This window comes from Haliotis rufescens, unplaced genomic scaffold (assembly GCF_023055435.1).
Source record: "Haliotis rufescens isolate VD_foot unplaced genomic scaffold, xgHalRufe1.0.p SCAF_6, whole genome shotgun sequence".
NCBI lineage: Eukaryota > Metazoa > Mollusca > Gastropoda > Lepetellida > Haliotidae > Haliotis > Haliotis rufescens.
Genome location: NW_025964334.1, coordinates 45008833 through 45023796, shown reverse-complemented (window position 1 = coordinate 45023796; position 14964 = coordinate 45008833). Strand labels below are relative to the sequence as shown.

General features: G+C 41.9%; 1 protein-coding gene across 2 annotated transcripts in view; it reads left to right on the top strand.

The window, feature by feature from the left end:
* LOC124142954 (actin-like protein 6A) overlaps positions 1–11238 on the top strand; it is a 40840-nt gene extending 29602 nt beyond the window's left edge. The window contains exons 6-15 of one of the 2 annotated variants that reach the window (XM_046511722.2): positions 879–973; positions 2917–3023; positions 3954–4040; positions 5335–5396; positions 6135–6249; positions 7069–7152; positions 7940–8020; positions 8439–8534; positions 9837–9923; positions 11050–11238. In XM_046511722.2, the coding sequence (XP_046367678.1) occupies positions 879–973; positions 2917–3023; positions 3954–4040; positions 5335–5396; positions 6135–6249; positions 7069–7152; positions 7940–8020; positions 8439–8534; positions 9837–9923; positions 11050–11130 (895 nt within the window). In that variant the 3' untranslated portion in view covers positions 11131–11238. The remainder of the gene's footprint in view (positions 1–878; positions 974–2916; positions 3024–3953; positions 4041–5334; positions 5397–6134; positions 6250–7068; positions 7153–7939; positions 8021–8438; positions 8535–9836; positions 9924–11049) is intronic. The other variant, XM_046511723.2, reaches the window with a different exon arrangement.
* The last annotated feature ends 3726 nt before the right edge of the window (positions 11239–14964 follow it).

Below are 14964 nucleotides of genomic sequence, written 5' to 3'. Positions count from 1 at the left end.
TCAGCCATGTCAAGTAGTTCCACCTTCACCCCGATAGGTCACTATTATCAATGTTAGCCATGTCAAGTAGTTCCACCTTCAGCCCGATAGGTCACTATTATCAATGTCAGCCATGTCAAGTAGTTCCACCTTCACCCCGATAGGTCACTATTATCAATGTCAGCCCTGTCAAGTAGTTCCACCTTCAGCCCGATAGGTCACTATTATCAATGTCAGCCATGTCAAGTAGTTCCACCTTCACCCCGATAGGTCACTATTATCAATGTCAGCCATGTCAAGTAGTTCCACCTTCAGCCTGATAGGTCACTATTATCAATGTCAGACTAAATTTATTTTTGTTTCAGGGTATTTTCTCAACAATAGTTGCAACAGATATTGACGTATCTTAAATTCAACAGGATGAATGTCTGATTACTATCATGATGTTCAAATCTTTGATTTGTAAGTTTGCCTTGATATCATCAATATGAGCTTAATTTCATTGTCCCCCAAGATCCACTTCCATCTTCACCGATATCAAATATTGTTGTGGTGAAATTCTGTTCATATTGCATTCTGGGTATCTAAGTTTTGTCCAGCCAAAGGTAGCCTAATCAATGTTTTGTTTGTTTGTTGTTTAATACGTCAGCCAGCTGTATGACGGCGGTTTGGACCAGACAGTCCAGTGTTTGACATTATGAGCATCAATCTACACAATTGGGATACGATGACATGCATCAATCATGTCACCAAGCCTGACCACCCGATCCTGATGGTCACCTCTTAGGACAAGCATGAGTTGCTGAAGATCATCCATGTGATAAAATGATAATATATGTTTTAGTTATTTACCTTTTATTAAATTGTCTGTCAGTTTTGTAATCCTTATCTGGTGTCAGTTTTGCCAATGGTCGTTCAACTGCATTAATTCTGGACAGTGGTGCCACACACACATCGGCAGTTCCAGTGTACGATGGATATGTTCTGCAGCATGGTGAGTGGGGATCATGATATAACAGCATCAATCGGGCATCCATGCAGGGGCCAGGGTGCCCAGTTGTTTCAGATGCTGCATTCCTTGATGGAGAGTTGCATCCCTTAGGGTTGCAGGGGTTCGGTAATTGTGGGAATGAATCCCTGATATGCTCTGATTATCATATATAGCCACTACAACCTTTCTAATCTGTATCGCCAGATTAAGTGTTTTATGTGTAAGACCTACGTCACATCACTCGATTACATCATAACGATAATGGCCTTTTCAAGTTGTAGAGAAGTTTGTTACATCTAAATGTAGACCATGTTTGAGCCATTTACCATGTCTGCATGGTCTCCTCTTAATATGTCATTATTAGATATTGTTTGAAATTTATTATCTGAGTCAAAGGGTTTTGTAATATGACCCTTATATAAAAAGGCAAGATTAAGGGGGTCCCAAGATTATTATGCATTATTATTACTATATACATACCAGATAGATACTTGTTAAATTGCGAAGAACAATGAAGAACAAGACATGGTTTATTTCACTTTAAACATTGTTCTATCATCTTGTCCGTCATTTGTTAAGCTTCATACATACGCTCACAACTTGCATCCAAAAGTGGGGGAGATATGGCTATCTATAATGGAAAAAAGGTACATATAATGGCTGTCATTTATCCACTTGGCACATTTTCTCTTTTTACTGTTAAATGTCTTGACTCATGAAATACCAAACCTAACCCCCCTGTTCATGAAATGAATTGCTGGGAACGGATTGTTTTCAGGGAGGAGTCATTAAGTAAATATGAGCAAATATATTTGAAACTTGTACCTTTTATTACCATCCTTAAAGAGGCTGTAATTAATGTTGATATTTCATAAAAGAAATAAACGACTGTTGTTTATCATAAATAAAACACTGCAGGGAGATTATACCTGCAGTGGTTTAATCTCCCTGTTGGGTTTTATTGTGTGATGTGCCCCTCGTGGTTTATTCTCCCTGCAGTGTTTTATTGCACAGCGTGCCCCTCGTGGTTTATTCTCCCTGCAGTGTTTTTTTGCGTGATGTGCCCCTCGTGGTTTATTCTCCCTGCAGTGTTTTATTGCGTGATGTGCCCCTTGTGGTTTAATCTCCCTGCAGTGTTTTATTGCACAGTGTGCCCCTCGTGGTTTATTCTCCCTGCAGTGTTTTATTGCACAGTGTGCCCCTCGTGGTTTATTCTCCCTGCAGTGTTTTATTGCACAGCGTGCCCCTCGTGGTTTATTCTCCCTGCAGTGTTTTATTGCACAGTGTGCCCCTCGTGGTTTATTCTCCCTGCAGTGTTTTATTGCACAGTGTGCCCCTCGTGGTTTATTCTCCCTGCAGTGTTTTATTGCACAGTGTGCCCCTTGTGGTTTAATCTCCCTGCAGTGTTTTATTGCGTGATGTGCCCCTTGTGGTTTATTCTCCCTGCAGTGTTTTATTGCACAGTGTGCCCCTCGTGGTTTATTCTCCCTGCAGTGTTTTATTGCACAGTGTGCCCCTTGTGGATTATTCTCCCTGCAGTGTTTTATTGCACAGTGTGCCCCTTGTGGTTTATTCTCCCTGCAGTGTTTTATTGCACAGTGTGCCCCTCGTGGTTTATTCTCCCTGCAGTGTTTTATTGTACAGTGTGCCCCTTGTGGTTTATTCTCCCTGCAGTGTTTTATTGCAAAGTGTGCCCCTCGTGGTTTATTCTCCCTGCAGTGTTTTATTGCACAGTGTGCCCCTCGTGGTTTATTCTCCCTGCAATGATTTATTATACAATAAACAACCACAAGTCGTTTATTTGTTAAAAAGCAAAGTATTTCCAGGGACCCATAGTTAGGATCATAATTATATAAGCCTTACATTCTTCATGTGAAGGAAAACAAATGTTTTTGATTAATAAGGCTTGACGTTATCAGTTTATGCTTAGCTTTAATTTCTTTCAGGTATAGTAAAGTCCCCCTTAGCAGGAGACTTCATCACAATAGAATGCAAGAAACTAATGGAAGAACTAGACATTGAAGTTGTGCCGCCTTATATGATCAAGTCTAAGGTGAGAAGACTAACTCGTACCGTTTAGTATGCTTTATTCAACGAGGAAAGGGATTTTCCTGGTTTCTCACAGATGTGCCTACTCTAAACTTTGCATGTTTTGAAATGAAAGTCTAAAATACTTGGATTAATATGAACGGGATGCTGATTTGAAAACATTGTTTGATAAAAGCTTTGTTTTTTCTGAGGAAAATATAACACTGTCATCTTGATCAAAAGAAATTTTAAAAAATGTATCCAGAATTCTAAAGAAAATCAAGTGTGGGTTATTTGAGATGGTGAGAACCACGGGAATGGATCCATGGATTAGTGGAGGGTTTGCGAAATGTGATCCCAGGAGATATAGAGGATGACACTGTGCATTTGTATGTAGCTAAATGTTATTTGCATGAGTAGCAAAACTGGTACATTTTCTGTTCATAGTTTTGGTGGGTAGTTAAATCGAACACTTGTCACGCCAAAGACCCGGTTTGATTCCCTACATGGGTACAATGTGTGACGCCTATTTCTGGTGTCCCATGCCATGATATTACTGGAATATTGCTAAAAGTGGCGTAAAAGCACACTCAATCACTCACTCACTCACTCACTCATACTTTTTATGCCATTAGGCTTGTTCTGTTGGTAAAAGCACTTGTTTGCCATGTCCACGTTACTCCCTATTGTATGGTTGAGGTTTACACAGGTAGAGATGTTCTCAATCTTAATCTACATTTAATTAACTTGATTTAAATCGCTGCCTAATCCAGAAATTCAGGTTGGCCTGAGTCAAGAAGGGTTTCAGACTTACTCCTGAAATCCTGTTTTTCAAGCTATCTATTCAACCCAGTTTGGAAACAGGCAATGAATTACAGTTTATTTGGCTTTATGTGGCATCAGTGGCACAAAATTATCTCTGCCTACTAAACCTGTTTGGGTGTGGACATTTCAGGAAGAAGTGAAAGAGATGAGTAAGGCTAACTGGCAGAAAAGGGAAGTGCCAAGTGTCACCAAGTCTTTTCACAACTACATGGTCAAGGTGAGTGAAGTCGGCTGGGGAATATGGGAACAAACATCCCACTAAGGCATTCATTTCCATCTTGATGTCACACAAGTGCATTTGGTTTCTGAATTTGACCAAACTGAATGTGTGCCTGGCCAGCCTGCAGCTCATTTCGGACAAGAGATTAATGCAGTGTAACTAGATATTGGGGTAAAACAACTAGTCCCTCTTGATTTTTACAAGGCTCAGACTTATGGCCATGTCTATTCCTGTATGCATGAACAACTGCTCAAGGTAACGCCACCAGGCCACATGTGTAACACCACCAGGCCACAGGCATAACAGCACCAGGCCACAGGGGTAACACCACCAGGCCACAGCGGTAACACCACCAGGCCACATGGGTAACACTACCAGGCCACATGGGTAACACTACCAGGCCACAGGGGTAACACCACCAGGCCACAGGTGTAACACCACCAGGCCACATGGGTAACACTACCAGGCCACAGGGGTAACACCACCAGGCCACATGGGTAACCCCACCAGGCCACATGGGTAACACCACCAGGCCACATGGGTATCACCACCAGGGCACATGGGTAACACCACCAGGCCACATGGGTAACACCACCAGGCCACATGGGTAACACCACCAGGCCACATGGGTAACACCACCAGGCCACAGGGGTAACACCACCAGGCCACAGGGGTAACACCACCAGGCCACATGGGTAACACCACCAGGCCACATGGGTAACACCACCAGGCCACAGGGGTAATACCACCAGGTCACAGGGGTAACACCACCAGGCCACAGGGTTAACACCACCAGGCCACATGGGTAACACCACCAGGCCACAAGGGTAACCCAACCAGGCCACAGGGGTAACACCTACAGGTCACAGGGGTAACACCACCAGGCCACAGGGGTAATCCCACCAGGCCATATGTGTAACACAACCAGCCCACAGGGGTAACACAACCAGGCCACACGGGTAACACCACCAGGCCACACGGGTAACACCACCAGGCCACACATGTAACACCACCAGGCCACAGGGGTAACACCACCAGGCCACACATCTAACCCCACCAGGCCACACTTGTAACACCACCAGGCCACACTTGTAACACCACCATGCCACACGTGTAACATCACCAGACCACAGGGATAACACCACCAGGCCACACTTGTAACACCACCAGGCCACACGGGTAACACCACCAGGCCACAGGGGTAACACCACCAGGCCTCAGGTAAGGCATTGACACAGATTGACCAATCCCACTTTAGTTCCTGTAAAAGACTTAGAGTTTTTCATTCCAGGATGTGTTCCAGGACTTTGCTGCATCAGTTATACAAGTGTCTGATACACCCTATGATACCAGGTAATAAGTTCAGTCTGTTATACAAGTGTCTGATACACCCTATGACACCAGGTAATAAGTTCAGTCTGTTATACAATTGTCTGATACTCCCTATGACCTAACCAGGTAATAAGTTCAGTCTGTTATACAATTGTCTGATACTCCCTATGACCTAACCAGGTAATAAGTTCAGTCTGTTATACAAGTGTCTGATACTCCCTATGACACCAGGTAATAAGTTCAGTCTGTTATACAAGTGTCTGATACTCCCTATGACCTAACCAGGTAATAAGTTCAGTCTGTTATACAAGCATCTGATACACCCCATCACCACAGGTATGTTCACAGATGTCAAGCTCACCTTGCCTCTTACCAGCATCCAGCTGGCTGTCCCTCCATTTCTGGACTTTATGGTGTGGACAACCTTCTATATGGATGATCCTACCAAGGGTGTTTCTCAAGTTTGCTCATTTTTTTTCCAGTTTTTATCACTACGACTGCTAGGGCTTGGGCATAGCATATATTCTCTCTCATATTTTATTTTACGTTCTTACTCTGCTGTAATATAACTGGAACACTGATCAAAGGGTTACACCCAACTCACTAAGTTCTTACGCTCTAGCTCACTCACTAGCTCACATGCCAAGAAACAGGAAGCAAATATTAATAATATTTAAATATAGACACACATTAATAATAAATGTCCATGACCCAGACTCTCATCCAGTGTTTTACCATTCTACTGCTATGTTCTTCCAGTACTGCAGAGAGCATGCCAACAATGCACTACGAGTTTCCTAATGGCTACAACCAGGATTTTGGAGCAGAGAGATTCCGAGTGTGTGAAGGACTGTTCGACCCTTCAGTTATAAAGGTAGCCGAAAGAAGCATAGTACATTCTGAACAAAATAAAATAGGATCAATCACTCTTTAACACATTTCAGACACATGTAGCCCAGATGCCAAAGGTGCTGCATTTGGCTGTGCCGGAATCCGATGGATGTGGGTTTGAATCCCAGATTGTCATGATGACCATTTGAGTTCAAGTTACCTGGCTATCAGTTATTAATTATATTTGTTGAAGCTGAATGCCTAGTTTAGGTTACAATAAATTGATTATCAGATATTTCTTCCAAAGTGATTTTATTAAAATATATGGGAAACATTGTTATGAGGTGATTTCCAAACTGAACTTGAAAGGTTACCCCCAGAAACCAGTTTGTACAGAACTAGATTGTGAAATCAGTGAAACCACACAAGACCAATGAGTAATTAATTAATTATATTGAAAGACACTGTTTTAGGTTTGTGATCAATTAACCACTCATAGTTGTTGTTTATTGTACAATCAAACCCTACAGGGAGAATAAATCATGAGGAGCATTTTTTTATCTCCCTGCAGTGTTTTATAGTACTATAAAAAACGACCAAGAGTCGTTTATTTCTTATATGAGATTTCAGCATTATGTACAGCCTCTTGAAGGATGTTATAAAATGTACAAGCTTTAAAAAATTTCACCTGTATTTAAATAATGATGAGTACCTGAATACAATCCGACCTCAACAATATTGGACAAGCCATTTTATGAACAGGAGGGTTACGTTTGGTATTTCCTGTGTATTCTCACAATTTTCCCATTGATTATCTGTACCTTTTTCCCAATACTGATTGTCATATGTATTCCACCTTTAGATGCCATCATTTGGCCATTACGTTTATCTACGTTGCCCAGCTACATCTATGGGGAAGAAGTCACAAGACACTTCCCTCTCAAAAGTAAAGTCGTTTTGTCATTGTTCTTTGCGATTTATCGTGTAGCACTCTTGTATTAGGCAAAACAATTGGTCTAATATGTGGCAGCAGCAACAAGTAACAGGCCAATGTAAGGGTACTGTCGAAAGTCTTGAAAGAGGCATGTGGTCAATTCTTGAATCTGGAATAATGCATTCCAGCTGAAGAGTAGAGACAATGCAACTCAGGTTGTAACATCACTCTGGGATTGTTTGTATACAGATACAGCCAGCCTGCTCGGAACTGTCACATCGCATTACTTCTGGAACCATTTGGCAGTACTGTGTTTGTCAACAAACAAGGGGCGGGGGGAACTGTAAATCACACTTCCTGTTAAAATCTGGTCACTACAGCATGTGATCTTTAGGAGCGTTTGAGTCATTTGCCACTGCCACTGACTATCACAGGGTGCTTGGTAGAGAGGTGTGGAGGATGGAAATGTAATAGTTGCATTATCATCTCCTTTGGAGATTACTTGGCAAACTTGGAGAGTAACAGGTACCTCTATATTTAACCTGACTTAGCTATTGCAGGTGATTATATATGTTTATTTTTCATTGTCTGTCAAAACTTATCGCTACATCAATCATTACATCCCCAGACAAAGGGGATATTATGTAGATTTTATTCCTTCGTTAATCTATTTCTATCTCAGTGAAATAAGTAATTATTTATCAAGTAATAGTGTTATTTCAGTACACAAACCTGTTTTGATTTGTTTTGTTTTCACTCCACCTGACAAGAACAGGTTATATTGTTGCTTTTGTTGCAGGATGTCCCGGGGAATACTATGCTTGGTGTTGGTCATGTGGTCACCACTAGCGTTGGCATGTGTGACATCGACATCAGGCCGGTACGTGCTGCTCCGTCGTCCCAAAACTAAACTTTATCTCCATCACAGATCATATCACCAGGGATCATTGTGTCGACACTGATGAAGTGAAACATTGCCATATCTGTAGTCATACATGCAAGTGATAGATTCAGCTTGTAAAGGTTTAAAAAGTCTTGTGAAAGTCACCCATCTTGATTTTTGTCAGAATTTGAATGCAGCAGGTAGGTTCTCTCTTGAGACTATTGCCATCAGAAAATGTTCTTTGGAATTATTTTGGTACTGGTCATGTCAGATATCATTTACAATCCATAATAATCCTATAGTTAAGCTTCCATTTTCACAACTATGTTCACCACTGTACAATTAAATTCTATATGATTGAATCCATCATTGAAAACTATGTGCCCTGTGATGAACCATGTGTTTGTGTTGGCAGAGTCTGTACAGCAGTGTGATAGTTGTGGGAGGTAACACCCTGGTCGGAGGTTTCACAGACAGGCTCAACAGGGACCTCAGCTCCAAGACACCACCAGTAAGAGAGTAGTAGTCAACAGTTCCACCTTCCTTACTGTCATTGAAGGGTTCCTCAAGTTGCATGAATAGATACACTGTACATCTTGAAATGAATGTGTCTCCAAATTAACACGACCTTGACCCCCAGCCAAAAATGTAACTCAATATTCATGCAACGCTCTCCCCCCCTCCCCAGTGGAATGATACATATCCTTACCTGAATCCAACCTTGTCTTAATCCAATCAAACAGCAAATAGAACTGCTTATTAGCACTGAGTAGAGTGCTTCAGTAAAGACAATAAACAGTGTTTTCTTAAAAACAACACACAGTTAATACATTTATTCTGTTGACTGGCATTAAGAAAGTTCAAAGGCAATAAAATAATTGAACCAACAACAGTTCACTGATTGGTATGTAGAGAAGGTGTCAACAAACTAGAAAAAAAGATGACAGGACAAACGCTGTAGATCTGAGGATAAGTGTGATGAAGCCTGTCAGTAAGCACTGGGTTGTGCCGGCCTTTGACACAGTGTTGCATGGGTGGTGTCTGTCTGGACTGCTGGAGTGGTCAATAAAGCCTAGTTTGACATGAGTGGGTAGAACTCTTGACCCCAGCAGTGATAACTCCCCAGATACCTATTGTGTAATTTCTATTCTTTGATTGATATTGTTATATACTTGTTACTATGTTTGTGTATATATTCAGGACGGTATTTCCGCAATACAAATTGTGCAGTGATGTGTTTTTTATTGTTGATTCATTTTGGAGATATAAATGCAAAATTTTAATTAATGCAAGCAAAGACCGCTCGCATTTTATGCATTTATATCTCGATTTTTCTTTTATCCCCAAAGCCAAAACATCATTGATAGCATGTAACACCGGATATAGCATGTCATTAAATCCTTATTGAAGTCCAGTTTTCACACTATTTTGTAATCAAAAGGGTTCTCTGTATTTCTGGATTTTGAGTTTTGCCTATGGTAATGGGAAATACTATTATTATTATCAAACTTTTTTTCTGTTTAACTAACAATTACATTGATATTTCATCCTTTGATATTATTCATATTACCTGTTTGCTCCAGCTAAAGCAAAACGATGTAGTTTATGACTGTGCACTTTAATAAGATAGAATGTTTCCCCAGAAAAAGGATGGTGCATATTTTACACAAGGAAAGACAATGCTAGGTTGAGGTTGATATATGTGCACGATAAGAATTCAGCAATTTCATTAAGATAAAATTTATGACCATGAAAGACGTGTGTGAATCATTTAGACCAATATCTTTTGTTTATTGAAAATATTTCCTTACAGAGCATGCGTCTGAAGATCATTGCTGCATCCAGTTCATCAGAGAGGAGGTTTAGCAGTTGGATTGGAGGATCAATATTAGCATCTCTGGTACGGCAAGTCACAGGCAAAACAATCAGATCTTAGTTCTCACTTATGCTAAACTATGACCTGAGGACATCCCATTACAGGTCATGTCAGAACGACCTTTCATCTGACCAATCAGAGCATCGCTTACCAGATAAGGAAAGTGACAGTCAGAATATGTTTTCGAATCATGCAATCCGAAAAGGTGAACACACAGTATTCCAAATGACAGTTACGGTCTGTACCACTGATTCTTTCGAACATTCGCGAAAGTCCTTTGTTCAGTTTCCACATTTTTAATCGAGAACCTTGTCAACACATTTCTCAAGCGTAGTCTGGAATGGAAGTTGCCAGTTTGAAACTAGTGCCATAAGACTTGAGAAAGCTGCTTTCTGATTGGCTAATGTCGACACCTTTTTAATCATTTCATTGGATGGTCAATGTTCGCGAAAACTTGTCTGAAGTGACCTCAGGTCTTTATTTTGCAGTATCGAGAACTTAGATCTGATTTTAATGTGATTGCAGGCAAAACAATATTGAATATTGAAACTACTCAACTTGCTTCTAAGAACAGTGATTTATCTCATCTTGCAATAGTCCAACCTTGAAGCCCAGATACAGCAGAGGGGGACAGGCTAATCATGTGGCTGTCGATGGCCATTGTGAAATAGACATCTTACATGCTTATAAACTGCCACTTTTGCGTGTAGTATTGTAGGTATCTTGCTATCTCATAGGTGAGACCTGCTGAGAGGTTTTACATTTGAATAATAAAACATTTTTTTACAATATTGTATAAGTAGCCTTTTGATATGCATCTAATGTTGATTAAAAGTAGCAAGGTTTTTTCACATGAAAATTTCATGACCTGCAACCTCACATACCATGTTTAGTATTGTAACCTACTGTTTTCCCACTGAGCAGGGGCAGGTGATGAAAGGGTGTTCAATCTTACATGTCATGACTTCGGTTGCCTGCATGCAGCATGTGGGCGTTAACCTTGCCCAAGGTTTTACACAATCAAACTTTTTCTGCTGGAACTATATTTAGGAAGAAAGTTAACCACTTTCCAAAGAAATAAAGTGTGTATCCACAAACTAATTCCTCGTGTCTAGTATTTTGATGATTATCTAAGCATGTGTCATTGCAGGGCTCCTTCCAGCAGATGTGGATCTCCAAGCAAGAGTATGATGAAGGGGGCAAAGGTTGTGTGGAGCGGAAATGTCCCTAGCTATAACCACAAGAACTGAAGAAACTGAACCATAACACATCATGTTATAAGCCACTGTCATCAAGTATTGTATCATTACTCATTGAATAAACACAATAGCTCATCAAAGTTGTTGTCTTTTAATTGATTGCTGACAGCAGAATTGGAAAGGAATATTGAAGTTTTGTAGTGAGTGTCTAAAATACTGTCGGAAATGCTAGCAAAATGCTTTTTGCCTGTTAAAAATGGATAGAATTTTTCACAGACTGTTGTTATTGAATTATCGAGTAACTACCGATAGACCTACCTGTGGTTTGAAGTATTTCAGTCACAAGGAGTCCTATCAACAAGTTTACAGGAGTCAAATTCGAAAAAACCCAGGAAGTTAACATTTATTCTACGTCCAATGATCGCAGTCCGAAACGGACTATAGAAATATGTGCATGTGTCTCCGTTATAATGATAATAATGTAGTCTTCATGAAACATCTACTCCACACACAAAAATCATTTGGAGAAAATTCTAGACGTGCATCACCTAAAATGACAAAATGACAATGTGTTTGTTTTGTCAACACTGCTCCCATGATGCATGTTACATTACACTTGCATAGCCATAACCAAGGTACACGACATGGAGTCTGTACTAGGAAATGTATACAAGTTCTTCACACTTTAGAGAGAAGGGGGGAAACCATTTATTAATTTGGATAGGGTGAATTACCAAACTGCCCAAGCTAAGGGGTTTTCAATTCATACCATCAAGTCTTCAGTATGAAAAACAAGAATATGGGTGGTATTAAAATAAAGAAAACCTGGCGTAAAAGGATATTAGACAGCTTTGATACTGGGTGATTAGGCGTATAGTGTACAAGCTTTGTGAGCAGAAGGTAACCTTGACATGTAGTAGAATTAGGGAGGAAATTAAAGATACAATTAATGTTTCCCTGACTGCACTAACTATTGCTCTCCATGAGATAGGATTTTGATACAGCAGTTTTCACAGTAAAATTTTCCATCTTGTCTATGAGGTCACATTATCTCTGGACTATTCATAACTATTACTGTCAGGGCGTCACAATAATTTTTACCTTGATGAATCATTCCACTGACTACATGTGGCTATCGGCAGGTGGACAAAAAGCACCCATAGACCATCGGGTAAAGGTAATCGTGTCATTGTTTTGCATGCCGCCAACCATGACATGGGGCTTATTTGTGGATGTGTGCTAATTTTCGAGGCGAAAAAAAAACCTGGTGATTTTCATAAGGAAATTACAGGAGGTGATGAGTTCACAGACTGGTTAGAACATCAGCTATTGCCCATTTTAAACAACGTCAGTGTTATTGTCATGAATAACGCCCAGGAATCAGATACTGTCGCCCCAACCATCAGTAGTATGAAGGCGACCATACCGGAATATATGACATTGTCGACTTCAGACCATCTGAAACGAAAGTTCAACTCATGGAGAAAATTCGGCTGAATAAGAAACCAATAAAGTACAAGACATATGTGCTGGCACAACACGGTCAAATTGTCTTACGTTCAGACACTGTGAGCTCAACCCTGTTGTGCTTGTCTTGGCTAAGTGTAAAGGGTTCGTGGCAAGACGTAACACAACATTCAAAAGTACAGATTCATATACCTCATCCGAGGACGATGTAGCCCACAGGGCCATGTGCTTGTCTGTGTGGGGATCAAAGGCTGGTGTAGCCCACAGGTCCACGTGCTTGTTTGTGTGGGGATCCACGAATGGGGTAGCCCACAGGTCCACAAGCTTGTCTGTGTTGGGAGCCAAGGACGGTGTAGCCCACAGGGCCATGTGCTTGTTTGTGTGGGGATCCAAGGATGGTGTAGCCCACAGGGCCATGTGCTTGTTTGTTTGGGGATCCAAGGATGGTGTAGCCCACAGGCCATGTGCTTGTCTGTGTGGGGAGCCAAGGATGGTGTAGCCCACAGGGCCATGTGCTTGTCTGTGTGGGGATCAAAGGCTGGTGTAGCCCACAGGTCCATGTGCTTGTTTGTGTGGGGATCCACGAATGGGGTAGCCCACAGGTCCACAAGCTTGTCTGTGTGGGGATCCAAGGACGGTGTAGCCCACAGGGCCATGTGCTTGTTTGTGTGGGGATCCAAGGATGGTGTAGCCCACAGGGCCATGTGCTTGTTTGTTTGGGGATCCAAGGATGGTGTAGCCCACAGGCCATGTGCTTGTCTGTGTGGGGAGCCAAGGATGGTGTAGTCCACATGGCCATGTGCTTGTCTGTGTGGGGATCCATGAATGGTGTAGCCCACAGGCCATGTGCTTGTCTGTGTGGGGATCCAAGGATGGTGTAGCCCACAAGCCATGTGCTTGTCTGTGTGGGGATCCATGATTGGGGTAGCCCACAGGCCATGTGCTTGTCTGTGTGGGGATCCAAGGATAGTGTAGCCCACAGGCCATGTGCTTGTCTGTGTGGGGATCCAAGGATGATGTAGCCCACAGGGCCATGTGCTTGTCTGTGTGGGGATCCATGATTGGGGTAGCCCACAGGCCATGTGCTTGTCTGTGTGGGGATCCAAGGATAGTGTAGCCCACAGGCCATGTGCTTGTCTGTGTGGGGATCCAAGGATGATGTAGCCCACAGGGCCATGTGCTTGTCTGTGTGGGGATCCAAGGATGGTGTAGCCCACAGGCCATGTGCTTGTCTGTGTGGGGAGCCAAGGATGGTGTAGTCCACAGGGCCATGTGCTTGTCTGTGTGGGGATCCAAGGACGGTGTAGCCCACAGGGCCATGTGTGGTTGTCTCAGACATAACTGGGGAGGAGGATCAGGTCGTTACTGTTTGACCTGGCACATTTTGGCACAAACTGTGTGGTTGTTGCTCATGCTATCAATATGGTCCTATGACAGCAAACAGAGCCAATGTCCGGCATCCCCTAAGCCACATCAAGGTTGAAGAGATTTTTGTTTTGGCATCGCAGAAATATGGATGTAATGACCATGATTTTGTTTTTCGTGAATAGAAACAGTCAGTTTTAGGTTGATGCCCTTGTTCACTCTTCTGTGCGGGCAGATGTCTCTAATGGTAGTCTGTCTGGGGATATCCATATAGCACACTGGGGAAGATATAACCACTTTGTGATATCCTAGCTTAATGTCCTGTTTGATCTTCAGGAAGGTGTGTGAATATTAGTACTGTATGTGTGATTTAAGGTGTTTTTGTTCTGATTTGGATGTAGCTAACCACTTCATGCATTATCCTCTGGTGTTTTGTACAATAATCGAGTCACAAAGGTTCGAACACTGCAACAAAAGATGCATTTCATCAACCCCAACTACTTTTCTAAATGGGTCACTTGTGGCCTGAAATTAGCTGTGCAGAGTTATGTCCCCCAGACATGCCAGGATCCAATGACTATACTGGTTCAAATCCCAGTTTCGACCTGGTCATGATTCTTTGTCAGCACCATGTCGGTGCTTGTGGGTTCACCAAAACGGTAAACATCTGAGACCCACGTTGCTGTGACTTTTAGCTGGCACGCTTGAAAGCCACACTAAGACAGTCTTGCTGTTTTACTCAATATTTTACCCAGCACTATCGATAACTGTCTCCATACTGAATGCCTTTGACCTGACATTGCAATGGGAGTGGAACATAAACTTGTACTCATGTCAAGATCACACGACTCATGACAACCATGGTTACATGTTTTGTGTAAATATTTGTCCAGGATTTTCCAATGACATTACCACACCTCGTTAGCAAATGACTGGAGGTGAACAACAAACTGTGAGCACAACTGTGGATGAGAAATCATAACTGTAGTTCAGGAACAAAGCCAGTTAATAAAGCAGTTCTGTTTATTGCTTCT